At 37.2% G+C, this 27739-nt stretch overlaps 3 protein-coding genes across 3 annotated transcripts; all 3 read right to left on the minus strand.

The window, feature by feature from the left end:
- Positions 1–1567: 1567 nt before the first annotated feature.
- On the minus strand, positions 1568–15235 carry LOC104231833 (uncharacterized). Its single transcript, XM_009784894.2, has 11 exons — positions 14781–15235; positions 13769–13837; positions 13263–13355; positions 11975–12093; positions 7841–8036; positions 5886–6061; positions 4198–4327; positions 3443–3603; positions 3269–3360; positions 2339–2444; positions 1568–1941 (listed from the first exon to the last, which is right to left on the minus strand). Exons 1-11 carry the CDS (start codon positions 15111–15113, stop codon positions 1896–1898), a joined length of 1521 nt encoding a protein of 506 aa, XP_009783196.1. The 5' UTR covers positions 15114–15235; the 3' UTR covers positions 1568–1895.
- A 1078-nt stretch (positions 15236–16313) lies between these two features.
- On the minus strand, positions 16314–20812 carry LOC104231832 (uncharacterized). The gene is made up of 5 exons (XM_009784893.2): positions 20268–20812; positions 19802–19922; positions 18849–19069; positions 18051–18224; positions 16314–16733 (listed from the first exon to the last, which is right to left on the minus strand). Exons 1-5 carry the CDS (start codon positions 20460–20462, stop codon positions 16647–16649), a joined length of 798 nt encoding a protein of 265 aa, XP_009783195.1. The 5' UTR covers positions 20463–20812; the 3' UTR covers positions 16314–16646.
- Positions 20813–21390: 578 nt separating this feature from the next.
- On the minus strand, positions 21391–23064 carry LOC104231831 (uncharacterized). The gene is made up of 3 exons (XM_009784891.2): positions 22930–23064; positions 22679–22833; positions 21391–22330 (listed from the first exon to the last, which is right to left on the minus strand). The coding sequence occupies exons 1-3, from the start codon at positions 22956–22958 to the stop codon at positions 21627–21629; spliced, it is 888 nt and encodes a 295-aa protein (XP_009783193.1). The 5' UTR covers positions 22959–23064; the 3' UTR covers positions 21391–21626.
- Positions 23065–27739: the final 4675 nt, after the last annotated feature.

Genomic DNA, 27739 nt, shown 5'->3' on the forward strand with positions numbered 1-27739 from the left:
CCATGGTTGCCCGAGCTTCCGACCCCAAAACTGACCAACCAAATCCCAGCACCGATGAATCTGGCCTTCCTTTCCTACCACAGGTTACCCGCAGTCTCTCCCTTTAACTCCTCTGAGAACAATTAACTTTTCGTTTAAACACGATTTTCACGACCATTTTGGCAATATTTTCAAAACCTTAACGAGTAATTTATTGTATTTTATTTGATTATTATTTACATACTACTACTCACTTGTGAGGTCGTTTTTGAAATTTGATGATAAGCAGGAGGATTTGAACTTCTTATTAAAACTGGGAGTGGGTTCAGTCGCCGGAGGAGCTGCAATAAAGTACGGAAGTGTTATTTTCCCAGAGATAACAAGACCAAATATTACATTGGCTCTCTTTATGATATCAGCTCCGGTGGTTGTTGCCGCTGTGCTCTTATTTTTGCAAAGTCGTGCAGATTCAAATGAGTAACCATTACGGTCATTTCTGAGTGACCAATCTCTGTAGCAATCTCTTGGAATAGAAAGTCTAGGGAATGGGCGTTAGGAGCCCTAGAATTTGAACCTAATTGTTTTATCCTATTCAAAATCGTCATAAATAAAAGTCAATGAGATGAGTACTACTCCCTATCCAAAATAAATAATTTTTTAGTTGTTTTCGCACATATTACCTTTTAACATTAATTAGTAATAAATTAACCATATTAACCGTTACTATCTCTTCAAATAAACACTCCTAACACATACTACAACACTATTAACTCCAAAAGCAATGTAGGAAAAAAATAATTAATTCATTCTTGAAATCTGAAAAAATCACTTATTTTAGACCACAAAAAAAAGACTAAAAAATCAATTATTTTAGACCGGAGGAAGTATTATTTAGTTCGCATAACCTTATGGTTTTTTTTGTCGGTGTAAAGCATGCGCAGTGAAACTCAACAATTGGACGGTAAGCATCATGGGAATACAATTATTATCAAAAAAGAATTAACTTCTTTTTCCCAAACTTGCTCTCGGAGTAAAGAGTATAGGAGTAGTTTGTTATATTTTTAATGAGCAAATTAAGATTAATTATAATCAATTTTATTGTTAATTAATGCTAAAAGGTGAATTCCTTAGTACGTGTGAAAAGAGCCAAAAAAAAATCATTTGAAGTGGACATTCATGTCTTTGTGTGACACTGATAAGTCTACTTAATTTACAATTAGGCAGGGTATCCGCAAAAGATATCAATCAGTTCATGTTTTATTAATGATGACTTATTTGGGTTTTAGACATTAATCCACCTCGTATATTTTCAGTTTCAACAGTGTGTTGATACATCGTAACACAAAGTAGTGTGGCTGTGACGTGAATAATATGCAATGATGCAAGGATAATTATCGGTATTTCAAATATATGTCCTGTGAAGTACAAGTAATATGAGGAAAATACAAATATTTTTGACAATTGCAAACATCAGATGAATTTCGTGTTTCCTTTCTCGGATTGATGAGTGTTGTGTTGCCCACGACATATCATTTTTAAAAGGACAAAGATAGAAGCAAATAGCAATCTACCTCCACTAAGATAAAAGGAAATCCAAAATGCTCCGACTTTTCTTCGTTTCTGGTAAGTGCTTGTGACATACAAAATTTCTTACATAATAATTTAGCTGTTAGAATCCAACTCATGGACCTGTTTGAGGTGGAGAAGAAGTATTGCCAGAATTTACAAGGGGCGAAGAATCAGGTATCCTAAAAAAATAGGGTGGCTGGATTCAATTTCTCGGGCAGAATCAACAAAAAAGTTATTCCAAGAAATAAAGTGCCGCAAGATCCTATAGATGCTGTTCTGAGGATCATAAAATTCAATGCCACTGCTGTATAAAAGAGGATTGTATGAAGCAGTCCCATAACTGAGGATTACAGGTTGTCTCTTAACCATTTTAGCGCACCATTCACAACAGACCTGCAATCACAAACCTTTACTTAGGAGCAAGAAATATTGGAAACAGGAAAAAAAATAGAGCTAGGAAACTAAACCAAAACGTGGATAAGACCAATTATTGCAGAATTAAGGCGACGCCAATAAGAAGTGTCAGGGATGATGCAAATTTTATTGGTAAACCAAAGTCCAACACCAAGCTAAAATATATGCCTATAAGTAAAATGTCTTTCTACCGGGGCTCTGTGAATGTAAGTAATGTCTATTTTCTAGCACGTTTGCTCAATTCATACAGGAAAACGACTTATATGGTTAATGATCATGGGCTCTACCCATGGTTTTAGACCAGAAAGCTAAATTACCAAGAACTAAATACTTTCCAAGAAAAATCCTAATTAAAGAGTAATGTCAAGAAATTTACCCAGCAAAATCTGTTAACTTCTTCAATGGATCATCTTGATCTTCTGATGACTCATCGGTTTTTGCTGTACTTGAATCTGAATCTACTGGAGTTTCTGTAATTTTAGCTGCAAAGCAGAAAAACATGGGTCAATTCTTATGCTAGAGGAATGGACCGACTATAAATGAGATATTCATTTTGACACCCAAGTGCCATGGCTTTTGGTTTACTCAACCTGATTATAATTTTCCTACATTTAGAGCAACAGGTGTTTCCCCTTTTGAGTGAGGAGAATTTCTAACCTTTGATACTGAGAGTGAATTCAGAACATGATTTTCTTATCCTCGGAGTGAAAAGTAATTTTCTGTTGGGACAGTTGTATAGAGGAAGGATACTAACACCCGAATGAGTTCCTAATCAAGGGCTCTATATTATTCCCGAGAGCACCCTCAAAAAAGGATTTCCTCTCCCCCTAATATTCTTGGTTAAGAAAACGTGAAGCAGCATTTATATAGTATGGGATGGAATCAATATATCATTTCTCAATTCACAAGTAATTATATACTCCTCTTGTTCTCCGCATTTGATTTTTGCATCAGTTTTAACTTCTTGAAGAATCTCACAAATTTCCAAGTCAAACGTAGTGGTTGATCTTGGGGTGTTTAAGTAACTATCCAAATACCATGCTTCCTGCTGTTGCTGTTAAAAACTTAAAGTAGCCAAAACTTATAACTGAACTCGCAAATGATTCATATTCATATTTATCAATAGCATCGCTTGCAGAACACATGACCCAGGTCTAGTTCTAGACAAGATAAGAGGTAGCATTTATTTGGAAGGATATATGCAATACCATCAGCCAAACAAGTGACAAATCACAACCCAGTTTTCATGATCTCTACCATTCATGTATAGAGAATTGAGGAAATGACGAGTCAAGTAGTCATATACCAGTTGGCTGAACGGTTGGTCGAGGTTTTGTACGAATGCTTGATGCCTTATTTAGGGATGCAAGTTCTTCAAGCAATTCACGTTCCTTCACACTGCAAAATATAGAAGAACCAAGTAGATAAGAGAACTGACATGTATAATTAGTTCATCATCTACAACTTAACACTTGCACACCTGATGCGTTTTGGTATGCTAACTTTAACCGTGAACAAATGATCCCCACGTATTGATGGCTTATTCAGCTTCGGTGCACCTTTTCTTGCCAAGACAAGCACATCCCCAGGTTGAGTGCCTGGAGGAATCTGGAGATCGGTCATCCCTTCCACTGTTTTAACCTGACGAAAACATCAGGAGAAGCAAAAGCACTAAGAAATATGATGTCAATAAAGGCAATTGAAGGAAGGGCAAAATGAGGTGGCCTTTACAGATGCCAGGCATTAGTTCTTTCAAGAAGGACTAATCTTCCAAGCGAACAAACATAGAATATAGAAGGATCTCGTCATATGGCAGAAGAAGTTGAGTACAGTACTATCATGCATTTGTTGTGTGAAGAAATCTAAAAACTTGTGAAGCTTTCAGAATCTTGTATTCATTTCTGTTTCATATTTCAAGTAGATGTACCTAGCCCCAGTAGGAACCCCCTGGATCTGATAGGGGAAATTTCTTGAAAGAGGCTCATTTGAAAGGAGCACGCACCAATTTTTATGAGAACCAATTTGGCTTCATACTAAAAAATCTGAATGTCTAATTTCCTGATTCACCAAAAACATACTTCCACACATGCTTTATCATGAGGATAACATAATTATTTACATTGAGACAATTATAATAGCGGTATAGAGACATAAGGCTATAATGCATCACTATCTTATTTCACATTCTTATCAGAATATGACAGGAGTCAAGGCAAAAATCATTTAAAAATTTACCTTAACAGCAGCCCCAAGTATAGCATCTAGATAACCAACTGAAACTGTTGAAATCAGATTTATGCCATCTCTTTGGATCTCAGGTATCTCTTCAATGTCAAGATAAACAAAAAGATCTCCAGGTGGGGCCCTGCAAAACAAAGACAGATCAATAAACAACCTGAGCTATAAGTTCTCAATCTCAATTTGTATATGAACATCAGAATTCACATTAAAGGTTTTATATCTTTCCCTTTTCTTCTGTATGATTAGCATATTTACATTTGACAATATAAAGGCCAGCAGAAGAGTACTATGCGATTGCATAACGAATGATAGGACAGATCTATTCGGCTATTGGCTCTATTGGTAAATTATCACATCAGACAGAAAGTGCAAATAACACACATAGAGGACAAAGTGAAATGGCCCCCTGAGATGGTTATCATATCCTTTTTAGACCTCCATGCGCACCAGCCCGGAGGTTTCACACCATGATGATTCAAGATGTTAGAAGAAGACGAGGTGGACCTAAAATCACAAATAAGGGAATTTTCTCAAAGATCTAGAATCTCTAGCAATCTGTGCAGACTTAGACGACTTAGAGAATAATAAAACAAAAATGGAAGCAAAAGGTCCATATAGGCGATACACAGTATTTGGAATTAAATCTTAGTCATGTTTGTACACTTACTTTAGATCCAATATTTGCTAGGAGTCTTTTAAACTGATTAGAGATTTATATATTAAGAAGGACCTATGTGGCTCGGATCCTCCAAAATGTCGCCAAACCCATGTCGGTACTCCAAAAATATTGCATCTTTTGAGAATATGAGATGAGTGCTGTAATTTTCGGAGGATTTGAGCAACATAGTCAAGGACTAAGGAGTATTTGTTGAACACTCATCCAGACATGCTAGTTTTAATCAAAGAATTTCACTTGCATTCCCCACATGCCCAAACAGCAACAGGGAACCCCTACATTTCCCAAGATCGTGACATCACTTTGACAGAAATGCCCCACTAAATGGCCCACTGATTTTGTAGAATAACCAAAATTAAACACACTAATCAATATAATACACTCTTAATCTGAAATCATCTTAATAACAATGAAAAGCTTCATTCTATCATTCTTCATCTTTTATCTTCTCCTAACCCAACCCAAACCAACCCTTTATAAATCAACCTGGTATTTGACAGATGGAATTTGGAAAATTATAAGCATGGTTGAATGGATGAACATGGAAATAGTGAGCAATAAGTTTAAGAAGGGTAGCTCAAACTTTTCTTCTCTTACTCTCATCTTTTGAGGTGTTGCTATGGGTTTAATTGTTTATAGCTAAGTAACAGCTCATTTCTGTAAAGGAGTCAAGGCAGCAGCTTTTCCTTTTACTCTTTCTCTTTACAGAGTGAGAAGCATATTTGGAATACAACACTCAAATTTGACTCAGTTAAGAAGCTACAGTTGGCTGAAAGATTATCACGCTGGAGGAGTGTACGTAGGTCCTCCCTGTTTAACAACAGCAGGGATAATTATGAAGCCATTATACTGATTCCAACAGACTAAAGAAGAAAAATCATGCAAATGATTGTTAATATGTTTTACTGAACATACAAGAATCCGAGAGATGTTTTACTGACCATAACCCGGGACAATAATGCAGACGACTGTTATAGATATGCAACCGTATATCTTGAATACATACCCCCTAGGACCTGCATCACCCTCACCAGCAACTCTGAGGATACTGCCCTTGCTCACTCCAGGAGGTATCTTGACTTTTATATCTTTCTTCACTCGTATCCGCCCCTCGCCAGAGCATTTACGACAAGATTCAGAAATCATTTCACCATCCCCACCACAGTTTGGGCAGACAGAAACCTACACATAGTCCAAATAGATGGAAAATGTAACAATGAGTATGGACATATACATTTCGTATAACAAAGATAAGAAAGCCAAGCAACGGTAGAATCTAGAGGACAAACAACCAATCAACAGAAAGATTAAAGCAAAATAAATATATCATATCTGTTAAGAAACTGGACCTTGGGCCTAACTTAACCCCAAAATCTAGCTCATCATATAAGGAGACGACACCTCATTCCATCAACCAATGTGGGACATTTAACACCTCCTCGTACATTCGGGACCGGAGAACTAGTGCGTGGATAATATAATATGGGGTCCAACATTGGGTAAACCAAGAATAGCGATAGATCTGTGCCTAATACCATGTTAAGACAGTGAACACTTGACATAACTCAACCCAAAACTAGCTCATGAAGTGTTGCCCAAAACCATATAAGGAGACAACAACACATTACCCAACCAATGAGAAACAACAACAATATCCAGGCAAACAAGCAATCTTTTAACTTACAGATTCCTCAACCATTAGCACATTCTTGTGCATGGAAAGACTGATCTGGGGCACTCATCATTTATCTGTAGTAGTCAAGCCATGTTATGCATATTGCTTTACTACATGATTTCAGATTATATTTGACTATTTACTTTATCAACTAAAGATGCAAATTAAGGCCACCTTACTCTTGGTTTCTTCAATAATGAAAACTATAACCACATTCTAGATGTTAGCTCTCTGAAAAGCAAGCTAAAGGATTTTCATTCAGCCCCAATTATTTATATTAAGTACGATGCATTTGATTTCAATTACTTATCGCAAAAAGAGAGATATTTAATTTCAATCACAGATTTAGCACCATCAGTTCTGAAGCGCTTCGTGCTCCCTACCTAATTATTCCACAGGAGTTGGAAAGACATAATCATTTCAAAACTGCTAAAGGAATTCAAACCTCTTTGAATCATCCCTTCACTGTATGTCTTTCTACGAACTTGCTAAGCCTCTTTGAAGGTGGAGCTATCCCTAAATAGAGAGTTGTGACCACTACCCAGAAACCACCTGATCTCCTCGAACATGTATAGTCAGCCTCACAGTTAATTCTAGGCAATATCAGGGTAACAGTGCTCAGATAAAACCCAGTGTTCCAAAAGTGACCCGGTTAGGATAGGAGTGTCAAATTGGCAAGTTGTACCAAATTTGCGCGGGTTAAAACAGGTTGAGTTAACATATGAATCATACCTAAACCACCCAAAGTTCACTTGTGTCAAGATAAGTGTGTCAATTTGGCCGAACATTTGGTCATAACGGAATCCGCCTAATTCAAAATCATGTTTCATTTGCTTGTTTGTTCATCTTATAATTTGTTTAATTACCAAATCAAACTAAAAACAACATATTCTGTTCTTTATGGAGAGAGAAAAATAATTCTACTTTTTAGAAAAGTTTAGACAAACTTTTAGATCAATGAAATTATTCCCAACCCACCCGAACTAGACAGCTTGGGAAGGTTATACTCATATGGGCTAAGTTTGACACCCCTAGTTAGCAGCTGATTCTCTCTACATGCAACAGCAAACAGATTGATTCACTTAAAAATGAAGGACTCCTGAAAACATGCTCGTGTTGTAATATCAGACAAGGATGCTCTAGAGGATATGGATCCAGTAACTAATTTTTTAACAAAGAAAACTAATTCTGTCATTAACTGAAAGTGATAAAGAAATCCCAACAAACTTATATTAAAAAAAATGTAATCTAAGAACCAACCAAAGAATAGATTTATATGCTATTACCTGAGAAAACATGCCAAAAGGGGTTTGTTCAGTCCTCATAACTTGACCTCGGCCACCACAGGTTGAACATATCCTCATTTTGGAGCCTACTTTTGCTCCAGTTCCCGCACAAACTTCACAAGTTTCAAGATGTGAAAGCACGAATTCTTTTTCTGCTCCAAAGATAGCCGCTGAAAATTCTAATGTCATGTCGTAACTGAAAGGCATTGAAGTGTAAATAAACTCTATTAGGCTTGCCAGTATATTATTTGATTTGCAAACTTGAAGTTTATATCAAACAGTGTCTATTTCTACTTTTATGCTTCTAAACAATAAATTGTTCCTAGGATAATATTGCATGCTTCATTTTGTGCAAGTATACACAATCCAATTTGAACTTGGCAAACTTCTTTATGTCAGGGGATTGATATGTTAAAGAGATGGAAACCTGCAATTCATGTAAAGACCATTTCAAGCACAAGTTTGTGCTGACATCATACTCGGCTTTTTCTTCAGGTTGTAAGTAAAGATCAGTAACATTTTTTTATAAGGTAAATTGTATTAATCAAAAGGGAGAAAAAACTCTCGTATACAAGAAGTATACCAAAAAGTAGAGAATTTACATCAAATTATGATTCTCTACAAAAGACGCCCAATCTTCTATACAAGTAGGGGCTATATGAGTGCACCAAAAAGAGATCAAAGATAAAAGACTATTCTTAAGATGTGAAACAAGAGACTCAACTCCCTCAAAAACTCTCTTATTCCCCCCCCCCCCAACTATCCACATGAGAGCTAACGGGGCAAACTTCCACGCCTTTTGCTTTCTTCTTCTACGAAAACCGGCCTAGCTACATAACATTTCCTTTACAGTGCTTGGCATCACCCATTGAACACCAACAAGATTCAGGATTGTCATCCACAAACCCGAGGACACAGGGCAATGCAACAAAAGATGATCAACTTCTTCCCCTGAGCTTTTACACATGTAGCACCAACTAACAAGTGTAATTCCTCTCTTTCGCAGATTTTAAGCAGTCAAGATCACTATCCTCGCCGCTAGCCATGCAAAAAAGCACACCTTCGTGGGCGCCTTAGGAATCCAGATCGAGGAGTATGGAAAAGTGGCCTCCTCTCTCACCAACATACTCTAGTAAAAGGACTTTAGTGTGAACAAACCATCGCCACGCAACCTCCATCTCCAAGAATCACAAGATGCCTGGGACCTATCTTGCCCATATAGCAGTGCCAACAAATCTTGGAGCTCCACAATCTCCCAATCTTGCATGTTCCTTCTAAATAAGAGGTCCCATACTAACCCTCCTTCAAGCTCCTTGGGAATCTATTGGACCATCAAATCCTTCTGATTTGAAACTCTTAAGACGTGGAGGAAAGAGTCCCTCAGAGTATCCTCTCCACACCACCTGTGATTCCAAAAGTTGATTCTCCTTCCATCTCCCACCCTATAAGTGATGTTGCCATTGAAGGCTTCCCAATTCTTCGTGATGCTCCTCCACATGCCACACCCGAAAGGTGTTGTGATTGCCTTGGTCCTCCAACCCCCTCCCGTGGAATCGTACTTTTCTACTATGACCTCCCTCCATAGAGCATGCTCGTCTACCCCGAATTTCCACAACCACTTCCCCAACAAAGCTCTGTTGAATATCCTAAGATCTTTTACTCCAAGTCCACCCCACTTCTTTAGGGAAGTGACTGTTTGCCAATTCACTAGATGAAATTTTCCAGTTCCATCCGCCGCATTTCAAAGAAAATTCCTTTGAAACCGCTCCAGTTTTTCTGCGATGCTCACAGGAGCTTGCAGCAGGGACAAGTAATAGGTGGGCATACTCGATAAAGTGCTTTTAATAAGCACTTCCTTACCGCCTTTTGACAAGTACCGTTTCTGCCAGCCTGCTAATCTTTTTTCAACCCTTTCGATCACTGGATTCCAAACTGTAGTATCCTTATGCAAAGGACCCAATGGGAGACCCGGGTAAGTAGTGGGAAGGGATTTCACCTTACATCTGAGAACATAAGACAAAGCATCAATGTTAGCAACCTCACCCACCGGGAAGATCTCACACTTGCCGAGGTTGATTTTGAGTCCTAATACTATATGAAACCACTGCAAGATCTACTTCAGGTAGGTCAACTGATCCATATCGGCATCACAGAAAACCAGGGTGTCATCTGCAAAGAGCAAATGAGAGACTCTTCGGGCACTGAGCACCCCCATCGGAGCTGAGAATCCTCTCAAGAAGCCACCGCCCGCCGCACGATCCATCATTTTACTCAGAGCATCCATCACTAGAATGAATAGCATGGGGATAGGGGGTCACCTTGCCTGAGACCTGCCAAAGAAACCACACGGGCTACCATTAACCAGGACAGAAAATCTGACTGAGGAAATACAGAACTTGATCCATCCCCTCCATCTTGCCCCAAACCTCATCTGCATCATAATGAAATCCAGGAACTCCCAATTGACATGGTCGAAAGCCTTCTCAAGGTCCAACTTGCATAGTAAGCCAGCTTCTCTATTTTTCCTTCTGGAGCCTACAAGTTCATTTGCCACCAAAGCAGCATCCAGGATCTGCCTACCTTCCACAAACGCATTCTGGGAGGACGAAACAGACACGTCAAGAACCTTCTTGAGTCTGTTGGAAAGCACTTTAGAAATAATCTTGTAAATGCTCCCCACGAGACTAATAGGCATGTAGTCTCTGATACAAGATGCACCTTCTTTCTAAGGCACAATAGTAATAAAAGAAGCATTGATGCTTCTCTCGAAAACACCATTCACATGGAAGTATTCAATGGCTTCCATCAACTCCCCATTGATGGTGTCCCAACACAGCTGGAAGAAGGCCAAGGAGAAACTATCAGGCCCGAGGGCCTTATCACCAGCACAACTCGACACAGCCTCGTGCACCTCCTCCTCCTCGAAAGCCCTTTCTAGCCACTCACTGTCTCCCTCCCCTATGTAGTTGAACTCTATTCCCCACAAAGTCGACCTCCAACTAACTTCCTCTTTGTATAAGTTCTCATAAAACCCCACTATCGCCCATTTTACCTCCTCCTCTCCCTCAATCCATCCACAACTAAGGACTCTATGAAGTTTCTCCTTTGATTTGCAACCGCCACCCTGTGGAAAAACTTGGTATTCGAATCCCCCTCCTTTAACCAGAGCGCCCTCGATTTTTGCCGCCAACTAGTCTCCTGAGCTATTGCTAACTCGATTATTTCCGTCTTAACCTCCCCCAATCTCGCTTTCTCAGATTCATCTAACTCCTTCGTCCCTTCCTCTCTCTCTAATTTCCCCAATTCATGCATAAGCTCCCTCATTTTAACCTCTACCCTCCCAAAAACATCCTTATTCCACCTAATAATATCTCCCTTGAGCAATTTAAGTTTCTTCGAAAGACGGAATGAATGTGTTCTTAATACCCTGTAGCTTGTCCACCATTCTTTCACCTTGTCCCCAAATCATGGTACTTTCAACCACATGTTCTCGAATCGGAAGGGAGCATGCACCCCCCTCCCTCTGCATCCATCTAGCAAGATAGGCAAATGATCCGAAGTCAGCCTAGGTAAAGGAATCTGCAGCACATTCGGCACCAGCTCATCCCAGGAGGGCGATATCAGAAATCTATCAAGTCTAATTCGTGAATCTTCTAAGTACTTTTTATAAAGATCAGTAACATGAATATAAATGATATCTGATAGCACCTGATTCCTAATAAAGACTCCAGCACTGTTTTGAAATGGAGTTAGAGACTTCGCTGTTCCTGAGTTTTACCAATCATCTACATAACTACAAGAGGCTATCAGTTGTCAGAATGAGCTTTGCCCGCATGGTTAGCAAGTCTAATTGTAACCATGATTTCGAAGAAGTTCCGCTTGATACTACATATTATCATTTTAATGGAGCTATGTTCCACCACTGCCATATGATAGGTTAGAGGCTATACTTTTCCTATAGTTTACCTGTCATACTATGGTAGGAATGCATATTAGTAATCAGAAACAGTTTTCTCCTCATGATTAATGAAGTAGACCCGTGACCAAAACCTTTTGTATAAGTATAGTCGTGACCACAACTTAGTATAGGCTTTCATTTGATGATCAAATTATTGCAATCAGCTCCTGACTCACCGTAGATCTTCACCCTTGGTAGCAGTACTGCGGCGACGCGTTCCAAATCCAGATCCGTCCATTCCAAAACCACCCATAGAAGGTCCAAAGAATGTCTCAAATAGATCAAAAGGATTTGCCTGCAGTAGAATTCACCAAAAAAAGAAAAAGAAAAAGAAACAGATCAGAGTTAAACACAATTTCCATATAACCATGCAATTATTATGTACCTTCCCACTTTCTTCTGCAACCTACTCATTTTACCATTTTTTTAGAAGTAAATAGATTAGAAGAATAGCATATGGGCATGCTACCTGTACACATTGATACATTTACTTAGACTCAAGTCCAACTCCCATTCCTAAATCAAACAGAACCCAATCTATCGGCTAGCATGCAAAAAATAGAAAGTACACAGAACACTGCGAAACAACTTCTTCCGTTCGCATTCTATTTGCAAAATGATAATATATTAATCTTCATAGGCAGGAAGAATTCTATTCTTCCTTTTAATTCATAATCTTGGTTGAACTAATACCTTTTCTGCTTCTTAATTGCTGGGAGGAGGAATAGCAAAGTTTGCTGATATTACCCTCATGCCATTCAACATAACTGAACAGCACTCGTTTCCCATTTGAAAATTGAATGAAACCAAAAGAACTCTATAAACCTTCTCAATTCGCAATGTAATATATTTTCCTCTTCAAGTGGGGTGAGAGGAGGAAAAGGCAAGAAATTAGCACTCATAGTTGCGGGAAGGACAAACACTGGCAACCTGTAATTGCCAAAACTTGCAGATATTGTGTACGTAAGCTTAGTACAAGAACATAGTAGAACTGCTTGATAAAATAGATGGCACACCTAAATGTCACCAAGGAAATAACTACTTCCAGACCCTTTCAATAACTACGATATTGAGCAAAGGAAATGGCAAAATTTCCCATCAAAGGAGCCAAGTTACTACGTGACAAAATTTATCATCACGATATTTGGTACTTCTTTTTTCGATAAGCCATAATTTTTGGTACTCTCTCCGTCTCATTTCCATAATCCTACTTGGAATTGGCAGGGGAACTAAGAAAAAAGTTGAAAGTGAGTTGTTTATTAGTAACACACTTGGGCCATAAAAGTTATTGACAAAATAGAATATAAGGTGCATAAGAAGAGTAAAAGTTGGTCATACGTATTGTGTTCAGATAACATGAGTTAAAACTTCCCCTCTAAAGAAAGTGAATATTAATTCGGGAAGGACTAAAAGAAAATTATCACTATCTTTTTGGAACACAAAAAAAGAGAATTTATGGCATACCGTGTAAGCCCCTGCTTGGGCCCCTACAGTACTTTTCACCCCGGCTTCACCATATTGATCGTATAATGCTCTTTTTTTGTCATCTGATAGTACCTGGAAAGTTAAAACTTCAGAGTCGCATGAAAAAGTTAAAACTTAAAAGCAAAGGAGAAATATGTCAACATACTAACAGCAGGATTCTAAACCTTTAGATAGTTTGAAAGATAAAATATGGCACTTCCACCTTAGTTAAAAAGAGACCAATTGCAAAAAACGTGAGAAAATGGGTCATTTCGGATTTAGCAGACAGACTACCATTGCCGTTTCAAAGGTAGATACATGAAGAAACAGATTGAATAAGTGAATAAACAGTGATTCCACCAAGCAAAGGGGAGAGGGGGGAATATAGAGATGACAATACCAGAATCTGTATAAAAGCCACGTATACCAGAAGATCAATATTTTCAGAAGGAAATAAAAAAACTGCCTGGGATCAGATGTTAAAAGTACAAAACTTCCATATTTACCTCATAAGCATCCTTAATCTCCTTAAACTTTTCTGGTGCATTAGGTTCCTTGTTGACATCCGGGTGATACTATAAAACAGCATCAAATTTAGAAAAAGATTATTGGGGAATAGAATAATGTGTTGCTGTGGAACTATCTTAATTGTGAAGGCCCAAAGAACTGGGCAAAAGTGTAGCAGTAGTTGTAAGACGAGCATAAGATACATCATCCTACTAGAGTATGTAGACGCGCACGGAAAGTAAAGAATCAAAAAATACAATGAAAAAAATGTCATATGCAGACCAACGATTCATAACGCATTATCAGCATCTTTTCCGTTTAAGCTTCTTCACGATAGAGACAGTCCCAACCATACAAAATCAGATTGAGTAGCACAAAATAGTTGAAATAGAAATGGAAATTTATAATTAGCAACTTGTGATATCCAAGGAAAATGCATATATTTTATGGTCCACAACAAGGTTACTTATTTCAAAATCCCATATACAAGGGCACTACATCATAATTCTTCATGATGTGTAGTGCCAAAGCTCCCTCCATCTGTGATCAAAAGTAAGCATTAAAGGTGCCAACTATCATCTAATAAGGGTTCATTGAAGACTAAAAATCAATTAATTTGCTAATTCACGAGTTCAATGCAAATATCAGAATGTTTGCAACAAAATCTACATACGTTATGGACAACAACAACAACGGCCCAGTAACATCCCACGAGTGGGGGTCTGGGGAGGGTAATATGTACGCAGACCTTACCCCCTACCCGAGGGGCAGAGAGGCTGTTTCCAGACATACGTTATGGACTTCAGTTAAATTATTCCGGGGCATGTCCCTAGGTATCTTCAACTTTCCATCTTGTTCGCATTGAAAGACCACTAAATAGTAAATATCCTGCTAGTTCACTTCTTAAACCTTAAATTCAATTTTACCAGAGATACACTTAGCAGCTACCGCAAAAATAAACAGGGAAAACGTAAATAAATTAAATGCCAATATCTTGGAAAAATTCAGTACCTGGCGCGCTAACCTTCGATAAGCAGCCTTAATATCTTTACTGCTAGCAGATTTTGGGACCCCAAGAGTGGAGTAATAATCAGCGGCAGCAACCACCACCAATCTTCCAAAGCGTGGTGCCGCAATTTGCTTACTGTACTGGGAGGACGAAGAAGAAGAAAAGGAAACAGATATAAGCTTCTTGTGGGTCCACAAAAGGGTCCCACCGGAGAAGAAAATAGAAGAGGAAGAAGGAGGAAGGGAGGGACAATGGGAGCGGTCGGAGGTAGTGAAGCTGAGAGAAGAAGGGCGGAGAGATAGAGAAGCTGTGCTGGCCATTGCCGTAGAGTTCATGAGGTTGAATAGAATGAACTGGAAGAGTAGTTAAACAAGAAGATGAAGAAGAGAGAGAACCGTTTGATTTTGGTCATTCCGTTGTTACTATAGTAATTAGGGAAAATAGAAAAAAAAAAGAATATATTAAGGAAAGAGATGAATGGTTATCCTATAGACAGGAGGTGAGAGACAAAAGATGTGGTCCGATATTGCGACGATGCCCATATGATATGTGTTTCTATTATACAACACGTTTTATATTGCACTGTCAAATACAGTACAAACTCTCACCAAGTTACATTTTAACTATTTTTACATATTAAAGAATTTATTACTTTTAGCATTAATTAATAATAAAAATAATTATATTAACCTTAATTTATTCATTAAAAAATATAACAAATACTCCCGGGCTACAAGAGCAACTTTGTTAAAAAAGAAGTTAATTTCTTCTTAATATCTGAAAAAATCAAATATTGTGGACTACAAGAAAAAGATCAAAAAAATCAATTAAAGTGGACCGGAAGGAGTACTTTTTAACACAACTCCTACGCTAAATTCAAAAACCTCTCAAATTTACTATTTAAACATTCATAATTGTTTTTTTTCTTATTAGCAAAATGATTATAGATGCAGCTTTTCAGATAATTATGACAATAAATATTTGAGAAAACGTGAAAATGACTGGCTATTCTATTATTTGGTTAGCTGAGGGATAAAAAGAATTCATAAATTGTATCATGTTGAATGATATTATTGACCTTTTCAAAATCGGAGATACTCTCATTTTTTCTGTTGACTTTAGATTATAGACCATTTGCTGATAAAGTAAAAGAGGTATTTTTCTTTCAATCTGAATGTGATTAAAGGAGTCAAGTGAATTTACTCCAACTTTAATAATCTCCCTATGTAAGTTTCCACCTAATTGAACCAGAATCAGATACAACTAAAGGGACCCGATGCAGACCGACTTTCTGTCATCAATTTTCTCCCGAATCCAGCAATTATTGCTAAAAGTAATTTTCGACCAGAACTCATACCAGGTGCGTTATTGCCAGAAAAGAGTATACTTTAGTGCTTCATCTGCCTGCCAAAGTAGATGGTTACCACCATAGAACTAAATGAGGGTAATATTTTTTATCTCACATTGGTCATGCAACTCATCCATCGAATAAAATTATCGATCAAATTGAAAAGAACAGGTTATAAAGTGGATGATTTTGCACATGAAATAACTAGACATTTTAATCTCTGGTTTCCTGATATCAAATGAATAGCAGAAAACGAAATTAGACATTTTAATATCCAGTTTCCTGATATCACTTATACTAGCACATTTGAGGCCTTCACCATTTGGATAATGCCCATTCCAACACTGCTTAATCAGGATCATCAACCAAAGTGGCCTCAACTCAACATGCAAACCATTTCTCAATCTAAAAAACAATAGTAGTATAGAATTTGCTTAATACATCCTATATCATGGCTGACAAGACGCCAACGGGCTGTGTCTTTGTATGTTCCACATCTTTATCAGAATGTGTCTCAACACTAGAAGATATCTGGATGGAACCGTCCGGGAATAGAGTTGCTTTGCTGAGCCTGGCGCAAATGCATTTTCAAAGCATAATTATTCACCTGCAATGATAACCATTGAATTAGGAATTCTGAGTAGACAATCTTGTTTGCATTTATTCCATAGAGAACAGAAAGAGGGAACATAAGAAAACTTTACTCACTTTTGTTCCTCTCTCCCATTTTTAATTAATGTTTGCATATGGACAGGGACTAGGCAGCGGTTCAAAAAATTTCTAAAGCACACCGAGTCTAAAAACAAGGACGAAAGTAAAATACATGTGCACTGCAAAATAGCAGTAATGCAAAGATCTTTATGTCAACAACAACAACAACAACAAACCAGTATAATCCCACTTAGTGGGGTCTGGGGAAGGTAGTGTGTACGCAGACCTTACCCCTACCCTGGGATAGAGAGGTTGTTTCCAAATAGACCCCCGGCATCCTTACCTCCAAGAGCTTCCCACCTTACTCTTGGGGAGACTCGAACTCGCAACCTTTTGGTTGGAAGTGGAGGTTGCTTACCATCATAGCAACCTCTTTATGTCAGTATTTTGAAAATTGTTTTACCAAAAAATAAAGGTGATACTAGCTTGAAGTAATGACAATGTTTCACCAAAAAATATAGATGTACAATATCCAAAGTTTCATTCACTTATTAACTAAAATGTTGCACTTTTCTCGATTATCGCTTCTGCTTCCAACATAAACAAGTATAGCAGGCATTCTCAAAAGTAGAATTATTAATCTGAAGGCCTAGATATGACGTATATTATACTCACTCTATCCCAGTTTATAACACTCCTTGAATTTTGATGCGCCAAAAATATTTGCAATTATATACCTAATAATAATATCATTTAATACTACTTTCACAAAATTCGAAGGTCTATCGGAAACAGCATCTATACCTTCACAAGGTAGGGGTAAGGCTACGTACACACTACCCTCCCCAGACACCACTTGTGGAATTACACTAGGTTTGTTGTTGTAGTACTAATTTCACAAAACAAAAATGTGAATCCATTTAATTGTCAAAATTAAAGATCATATTCTCTCTATCAGAGTCACTCTCAACAAAAATTAAATAGGAGTAATTTTTGAACCACTATTAATGTAACACAAAATCCAATTTAACTTAGACTCCCTATGCCTAGTTTCATGACATGGGGATGGAGGAGGTATACTATACAATGCAGACTATGCAGTACTAACCATCTACTCCTAAAAAATATGAGAATTAAGTTTTTGTTAAATAATATGAGAACCAATATGCAAAATAAGACCGCCACCAGAAAACATCAATAGTAAACTAAAAAGGCCAGATGAAAAAAGTGAGCCACATCAGGAAAAGTTAGCCTCTAAAGCTCCAGCTTTTACCTCAAGCGTTTTTAATTGTTCCTGATATTGAGCGATCAGCTGCTTCAATTGCTGCACTTCCTGATTTCTATCATCATACTCCTTTTGCCGTTCATGCTGGATGGAAACAGCACGTTTGAGAATGGTATTTTCTCTAAGAAGCATCTCAATTTGCTCCTTCAACATCATATTTTCCTGAAAAAGAAGTAACATGGTCAGATTAATATACAATAATAACTGGGTTCACACTTATATATTTATTGATATTTAATGAATTTTTTTAGAAAAAATACAGGGTCTATGCAAAAGTTACTGGGTTCCCGGGAATCCAGTAACTATACTCTACATCCGCCACTGAACATGGTCAACATAAAGAATTGTAGGTAAATGCCAGTGAATTAGAAGGACAACATGGTAAATTACCAAACATGAGTAGCACTGTTGTACTCAGACCCACGAAGCACTACAGTACCACAATAAAGGAAAAGACATACAACAACAACAACAACAATAACATACCCAGTATTATCCCACACTGTGGGGTTTGGGGAGGGTAGTGTGTACACAGACCTTACCCCTACCTTGTGAGGATAGGGAGGACGTTTCCAATAGACCCTCAGCTCAAGAATAAAGCAAAAGACATAGTACCTTAAATTGAAGCAGCATAGGCATAATCAGTATATCTTTTTGTTGAAAGCTTAGTAAATATAGCAGAAAAGAGAAGTATGTGGAAGTCCAATTTCTTCTCCTACAATGACATCAAAAAATTATTCTAGCTCAAACCTACAGATCTAATGGTCACACAAATCCAATATCAACCTTGTGAACACTTTGAGCTGCTCCTGCACCGGCATGTGCACTGATTGATTGCTCTAGGCTCTCCAACACTCTTGTGGCACGAGCCCTAGCATCATCTATGCTTGTAGCACTCATCATTTCCCGGACCAACAACTCCACCCATTCTGCACCATCAGCTGGAAGATTATTCTGGAGAGAAGGACCTTCAGATCGGACATCTGGGCCATTAGCTGGTTTTTCTCCTGCAAAGAGACTTGATTGGTAAGGTTTATAATTCAAGAGAAACAGCATGGTATATCAATAAGGACCAAAAAGTGGTGGAGAAACACAGCAGTTTTATACAAATAGATAAACATCAGAGGGCTACTTATCTAAAACACCTGAGAGCTCGCATAATAAGTTTCATACAACTCCATAGAAACATATATAGGTATAGACATGCAGTTAGACGGATTAAAAAACACTTACTTTCTCATTTTTGTTTACTGCTACATTCTTTCTCATGTATTGGAGTGAAAAGGCTTGAGTACAGCTGAACAGATATAGCCAGCCCCAACTAGTTTCGGTTTGAGACTCCATCTATTGATTTGTTTTTGACAAGGCTAGAAGCTTCTCATAGAAGTTACCTCTCAGTGACCATAAAGAACAACAAAATCCAATATCCAATATCCAACATCCATATGAGACAGCAGCAAAGCACCATTTTAGAAATATTAATGTTATCCGACAAAATTATTTATCAACAAATATTGGATGATCCAACCATATAATTTTTGCTGATCGCATAGATTTGTACTCTCCCCAACAATCATACAACAACATAAAATTAACGAAGCAATCAACAACATTCTCATACATATATCTTGTTCCAACGTCAGAAATGGGATAGCAATGTATAATGTAAGGAATAATAAATATGAGCAAGAACTAAAACTCTGAAGCATCAAAGTAGGGGAAAATTGTTTTATAAGTACCATTATCCATCTCTCCATCAGTAACTGATTTCCCATTGGCATACACAAGGTGAAGCTCATGTAGCCTCTTAATAGCTGCATCCAAGTCATTGCCACACTCTTCAAGAGCTTTCTCAATAAGCTGAACAGTAAATATAAAAGATTCAGAACATCAGAACTTCTATCAGAAAACAAAACAGCAAAACAGAATAAATAATCAATTGGGTCACAGTACCTAGTATAATCATAGTCAATACTCAATCGCATCTTCACCACTGTTTGTAGTTAAAATGTTTACCATTATTTGTAGCAAACATAACGAAAGTAATTACTATAAGCCTTTGAAGATTCAAAACATTTCTCATTTATCCGAAATGAAGGTTAAGATTGCGGTTCAAGCGTCAAATAGAAAAATGAATATGGAATTGATAACTGAAAATGAACAAATACTAACAAAATCTAAAGATTAAAAAATAAAAAGGGGAACCTGACTGTCCATATTAGGAAACAAAGCTCTCAGCTGATCCATGAACGTGGACGGCGGCGGCGAAGCGGAGAATCGAACCGGAGAAGTGGAGGAAGAACAGCGAAGCTTCTTCGAGACAGGCGGCGACGCTGAAGTCGGCGACGGCGATTGTAAATCATCAAAGAAAGATCTCTTGCCGCAAACAATTGCAGACATTGTCTAGTCTCCGTGTAAAACAGTTCGACTCACAACAATCTTTCAATCTAATTTAATTTCCCAGTACGAAGTAATTGAGAGAGAGATTGATTATATGATAGCCGATTTAAGAGATTAGGTTTAGGGTTTTGTGAGTTGCATGTGATGTAAGGTTTTGAGATTCGAAGCTTTTCTTGAGGGATACTCCTTTTTGCTTGGTGGCTTTGGTTTGCATTATCGTGGTCTCCTTTTGTGGTGTGCTTCTCTTTTTATATATATATATATATATAGTGGAGATGAGGATTTGTGTCCCTTCGGCGACATCAAGATAAAAAAATGGAAGGAAAAAAAGAGATGGGAAAGTTTGATGTGGGGGAAAAGGAGTACAAACACGCGCCAAAAGGAGAGCGTTTGAATGCCCTTCCTGAAATTCATGGTGGAGGTTGTGGGAGTACAACGTCATGTTGCCGCAAGTAATGTTTGTATGGAATATAAGGATTTAATTGTCTTAAATGCTAAAGAAACAAAAACATTAGCCTTTAAACTTGACCAAAATATTCACACTTAAACTAAGGGGAGAACATATTAAACATCTCATATAGGTTGAAAATGTACTTATTGAGCACATTTTCTTGCAAAACATCGAGACGTTGATAGAGGCGGAGCTAATATGTGAATATGGGTTCAGCTGCGCTCAATAGTTTTGTCTTAAGAAATTCATTATATATGTATAAATTTTAATTCAATAACTTAAAGAAATACAATCTTAAACCCATAAAGTTGAGATTATGACTATGCATTTGGATATAAAGGTTAGAGATCACGGTACTAATACTAGTAAGAAATTTTTCATTTTCAATAAAAAGGACAAGCCAAGGATTGAAATATTAATACGTATACAAAAGCATTCAAGTGTTAGGAATTGAAATACTAGAAGTATATACGCAATTATACAAGATTTTTTAAGAGTACAGCTCAAAAGCTTCTGCCCATAAAAAGCTAAGGCTAAAGTTGAGGCACCATTCCAAAAGAAACAATGAAAATCCTAAACGTACACAACCCCCAAAAGTGCTACCGAGTACTTAATTGCAATTTGGAAAAGCATCAATCATCATATGATTCTCCTTACTCAAATGGGCCTATTTTACTGAGTCAGAACTGCTCTAAGTTGGATCATGGGCCGTCTTATTGCTTCAGTGGGCTACCAAATTTCAGGGCTTTAGTACGTATAGAAACTGGACCTCTGCGCATTTTCTGTTGCGTAGCCCATTGGTGAACTAAGTCTTGAATTCCAGCAAATGCAACCAAGAATTCTGCTGCATCTGTTCTGCTTAACACTTTCTTCACCACCATTTCCATTGCCTTTAGCCTTAGGTTTTGGGCCTTAGTAATAACCCTGTGGATCTTCTTAAACTCAGATTGAATGCAAGTCATTGGACTCTCACCTTTTTGGGCCTTATTTGGGCCAAATGGTAAATGGAAGATACAATTAGCCTGGATTTCAGCCATTTCCTCATCAATCACTGCCTCTTCAATACGAAACTCGTTGATCAATTGTGGTAACGCCACCTCAATGGCAACTGATTCTAAAGCAGATGAGTGAGCCAAGTGACGAAGAAGATCCAATATTGTGGAGGGCCGCCAATCGCCTAACCAAGTTAATGTGGCTAGTTCTGGTGAAGGAGTCCATTTAGGCATGATTAATTGGGCCACATCCTTGAGTTTGGTTGGGACAATAGCTGTGTTGTATTGGGCCCGAAAACGGTTCAGCTCTTCCTCAATTAGCCCGTCTACGGCCCATCTTGCTTTTAGCTGTTTCTCTAATTTAGCTGCTCTGTTTTTCTGCTCACGCCTCCATATACCCTGTTTTTCCCAAGAAAACTCTTCCCCTGCTCAAAACACGTTGACTCAAGTTTCTAATAATATGATCTGAAGTATAACGAGTTTAAGAACAATTTTATGCATAATCCAATGAGATGAATTTACTCAGGAAAATTCAAGTAATGAGAATCTTGACACATTAAACCAGAATTAACACTCTATAACCTGGGCAACCAAGAACTTCAAACAATTACTGAATTTGATGGGATACTGAAAAGTGTCAAGAAAACAGCAAATTCCCTAGTTCTGGTGGGAATCAGGATTATATTACCCCAAAAACCACATTCTTGATACCAGATGGGAGGAAGAAAAAAGACAGAGATAAACAGAGGAGGAGAAAATGTAATGTACTCTACCTCGTGAAGTGGGTTCCCATTTTTCTATTGTTTTGCATATGACAGGTTCGCTAATTTTCTCGGAGTCAATGATCTCATCGTCATCTAGTTCATCTTCAAGTATTGCTTTCCCTTTGTTATTGGCATCTACGTGATGAGTTCCTTCAACAGTTTTCCTGCCATAGTAACAGAATGGAGCAGAAGAGAGCGAAATAGAATTAGTGTAAAGCAAAAGAAGTCAGGAAAAAAGGAAAGGATTAACAAGAACGTACAATATGGGCAAAGACGAAGCTCGCTTCATTCTTTCTTCCTTTTGCTTTGTGTTTTCCTCTCTAGTTCTTGGTTCTTACCTCTCTCAGGAATCGAAATAGTTTAATTTCAGTTAAGTGGAGCAACGAACAGAAAGAGAGTATGAACCTCCTAACTGATTTTACCGACCTTTTATAGGTGGATAAAACGCGGCCTATGTATATATTTTTATAGAACATTTGTTGGGGGGGGGGGAGGAGGGGGGTGCTTAAGTGAACAAGAAATGCGATATGCTGCGGCGTCAAATATCATTCGTTTGCTTAGAAGCATAGATGAAAAGGAATGCATCCCTCGAATCTACAGAAATTAATTAGCTCTAAATTAAATGAAAACAAGGTGCCTAATTCTAGCGTGTGGATCTTGATAACAATAACTTTAATAGATGCAAATGGAAGGAAAACCACGTCTGAGATCTATAGAATGACTTTGGCTGGTAGTGTGTACTGGCAGGAGAGAAATCAAGGAATTTTTCAAGGGAAGCCGAAAAGTGTTGAAGTGACTAGAATTTTTCGGATTTTGTTTGCTACAGTAGTATACTATAATTATGAAATATGGTAAATGGATGTGAAAACAGATGGTGACCTAGAAGAGGATGTGTACATGACACAACTTGAAAGTTTCACATCTTCGTCTGATCATAATAAAATTTTCAAGCTACAAAGATTCATTTATGGACTAAACTAAGCTTCTCGAAGTTGGAATATTCACTTTAACAAGACATTCAAAAGTTCAATTTTGTTAGATGCGAATAAGAACCTTGTGTGTACAAAAAGGTTAACGGGAGCACAATTATATTCTTAGTACTGTATGTTGATGATATATTGCTCATAGGGAATGACATACCGGCATTGCAAAGTACCAAGATTTAGGTATATGAACAATTCTCAACAAAAGACTTGGGAGAAGCACCTTATATATTAGGAATAAAGATCTATACAGATATATCAAGGAAGTTGCTTGGACTTTTCCAGTCTTTGTACATTGACACCATTTTGAAAAGGTATAACATGGATAATTCCAAAAGAGGCTATCTACCAATAGGCACTGGAATCACTCTCAGTAGGGACGATTGTCCTAAAACACCTGAAGAAAGAGAGCGCTGAGTAAGATCCTATACGTTGGTGCAGTGGGAGCTATCATGTATATCATGACATGTACACGTCCTGATGTGGCTTATGTACTTGGAATAACTAGCCGATATCAGGCAAATCTTGGTAAGGAATATTGGAGGGTGGTGAAGACCATTCTTAAGTATTTAAGAAGGACTAAAAACCAATTCCTCATTTATGGAGATTCTGAGTTGAAACTTAGAGGGTTATACTGATGCAAGTTTCTCTTCAGATAGAGATGATAGCAATTTTATTTCTGGTTATGTATTCACCTTAAGTGATGGTGCAGTGAGTTGGAAAAGTTCCAAAGAAGCTACAGTAGCTGATTCAGTGACTGAAACAGAATATATAGCAGCTAGTGAAGTTGTTAAGGAAGCTACATGGATGAAAAAGTTCTTAACTGGACTTGGTGTGGTTCCTAATAGAATGTGCAGTTCCATTTAGTGTGACAACACTGGAGCCATTGCTCAAGCAAAAGAACCAAGATCACACTAAAAATCCAAACACGTTCTGTGAAGGTATCACTTGATAAGAGAGATCATTGAACATGGAGACGTCAAGATTCAAAAGGTTGATGGAAAGGAAAATATTGGAGACCCATTCACTAAAGCTCTTGAAGCAAAGGAGTTTGTCAAGCACAAATAAAAATTGAGAAATGAAGTACAAAAGCGATTGGTTCTACTTCAAGTGGGAGATGGATATAGTATATATGCACTAGATCCAATCTCATATTTGATAATTTGAACATATTTTTTTAACGTCATTTGATATAAAAATATATGGCAATTGATATTTTTTTAGGGCTGTTCATTCGGGTCGGATATCCAAAATCCAAACCGATCCATTCAATTTCGAATTACGGATTGGATCGGATTTCGGATTATGTTTATTAAAATTTCGGATTGGTATATTTTATTCTGATCCGAAATCTGAAATTATTAGGGCATATATAAATACTACACTTTAATTTTGGATAGTCAGTACTTCTTTTACATCCTCCTCCAAGTTATTGCCTTAACAATTGTTGGATTTAGCTATATTGGCCCCATAGTACCCTCATAATTGCATAAACATGTATTTTTCTTAATGTATTACCTCTTTTACAAATAAAATATATATATTAGTTTGCAACTTTGAGGCATAATAATACAATTCGATCCGATCCAAACTTTAAAATCCAATCTGATCAGATATAATTCGGATCAGATTCGGATTGCATTTTCTAGAATTCGAAATCCGAAATCCGAATTCGAAATGTGCTAAATCCGATCCGATCCGTGCACAACCCTAATTCTTTTATCATTGCTATTAATTGCTTGATTAATTTGATAAGGTCCTTGATTAAATTTTGAGATTTAACATTGTGATAGAGATCATGATAATGAGAGTGAAGTTTCTTATAATTTAATCTAAATTTGTTCTTGATCGTAGGATTATTAATTTGGACATTAGTAATCTGGTTAGTCAATATTTATGTGATTATCTCTATAGGATAAAGATTAGTTGATCTCATTAACTAAATCACATAGATAGATGATGCATATAGAGGTATGATCATTGAACCGACTCATTGGATAATTTCTATTGGTTAGAATTACCATAAACTGTTAATAGGATATTCTCTTGAAGAATGTGATTTAAGAATTTCTTTGACCTAAGATCGTCATAGTAATTGACAAGTTATTTATTGCGCTTTGATACTAGACACCAATGGCCATAGGGCATAGTTGAAAGGATATTAGATATGATTAAATGCTTGTAGAATTAGTAATTGATCAAGATGGAATTTGTCAACTCTTGGTAATGAGTTTAAGCTCCATGTTGTCATGAATTTTAAACGACCCAACTAAGACATTGGTCAGGGCAATTGAATAAAAGAAGAAAAGAGATTCTTAGGTCATTCAACGGTCGATTTTTTTTGACATGAACACATAGTTGGTCGCCTATTAGGATTTGACAGTTGAACCATATCTTAGGGTGACCCAGAGCTATAAGGACAAAAGGAATTACTACATTATTCTTCTACTGGTTCTTGAGAGTAAATTGTATACTTCATTCTATCCGGTCGTTAAGGAGTGTTGCTAGACGGCATCATTGTCACACCTCCTTTTTCGCCTGCGCCGCCCCCGAAGGGGCACGGAAGGGAGTTTTTTCTAATTAAAGGACAATCGAATCGGGATTTATTTATTTATTTCAGAGTCGCCACTTGGGAGATTTATGGTGTCTCAAGTCACCGATTGAATCCCAAATCGAGGAAAATATTCGACTTTCCAAATGAAGTCTGCGAACCAAAAATTCTAAGTAAGGAATTCTGTTGACCCGAGGGAACGTGTTAGGCACCCCTGAATCCCGTGGTTCTAGCACGGTCGCTTAAACTGTTGTAATGGCTAGATATCTGATTTTTAATACATATTATAGTTTATGTGCTTTTATCAACTTTAAACCGTTTTTATTATTATTATTTTTAGAATTACAACGTCATGAAAATGCGTTTCGAACCACATCGCAATCAATGCACCTATGGTTGTTGACACGTTTTGAATCCGTTGAGATTTGGATTTGGGTCGCATAAATGTGCACCCGAGTTTAGGAATGTAGTATTATTAAAATCGTGCCTAAAGAATCTAACGCTTTATTACTTTGGAGAAGGCCGTGAAATTTGCTAAACGGCCCATCTCGAAATCTAAGTATTCAATTAAACATTTATTGAGGGCCCCGCTATTTATGCATTTTATTGGGCGAGGCTCATCTCATTTATTTTAAAAAGACAATCTTAAAACGCTTACATTTTTCTGTATTAAATTTTGTCTCTACAAAATGAAAGAGAAAAGGTTTTAATTTATTTACATGTTTGAGTTGTTATAGTTGGGTTTCGAATATGATTCATAAAATCTGAAAATGATGCAATCAGGACAGTCCGTTGCCAATGCGGGCCCAGGCCCAACGTGTATGGCATAAAACTAGACTTAGGTCATCTTATTCACATGTTACTACCTAGTTACATTATACTAGGCATGTTCACAGTTTGTCAAATTAAAAAAACTTAGCAATCTAATTTTAATCCTAGACCATTTACATGCTGAAATTAACCAATAATATTTAACTAAAAAATATTCCTACAAGTTCCGAAATGGTCTATTCGTTTGATGAACTAACGTGCTTTTTGAGACATGGTAATCATCCAACAATAACGAATTAACTAGACAGAGTTACTACACCATTTATTTATTTTTAGGCAATATATAGATAGTTCGTCCGTTAAGCTATCGTCAGATGTTCCACTATATATATTAAACAGCTACATGATTCTGATTAGAGTAAGCTAAATAATTTATATATACAAATAAAATTCAGAATATAATTAAAATAAATTTAGAACTTCAATTCTTCATTTTCGTATTCATGCTTCATGTTTCAGTTTACAGTAACCAGCGTGTCAGTTGTGTAAACTCACATTGAATCACTGGATTAAAACGAACTTCAAACAAAGAATGAACACGAATTAAATCTCTATTAAACAACAAAGAAGACGGATTCAAACGATTTAAACTAACACTCTTCTATATTAAAACTAAATCCTTTTAAATTAATAAAATAAACTGAAAAAATAATTAATTGAACTTCAATTTAAATCTAACAATATTATAATTAAACTAACAATTTC

Source organism: Nicotiana sylvestris, chromosome 3, assembly GCF_000393655.2.
Source record: "Nicotiana sylvestris chromosome 3, ASM39365v2, whole genome shotgun sequence".
NCBI lineage: Eukaryota > Viridiplantae > Streptophyta > Magnoliopsida > Solanales > Solanaceae > Nicotiana > Nicotiana sylvestris.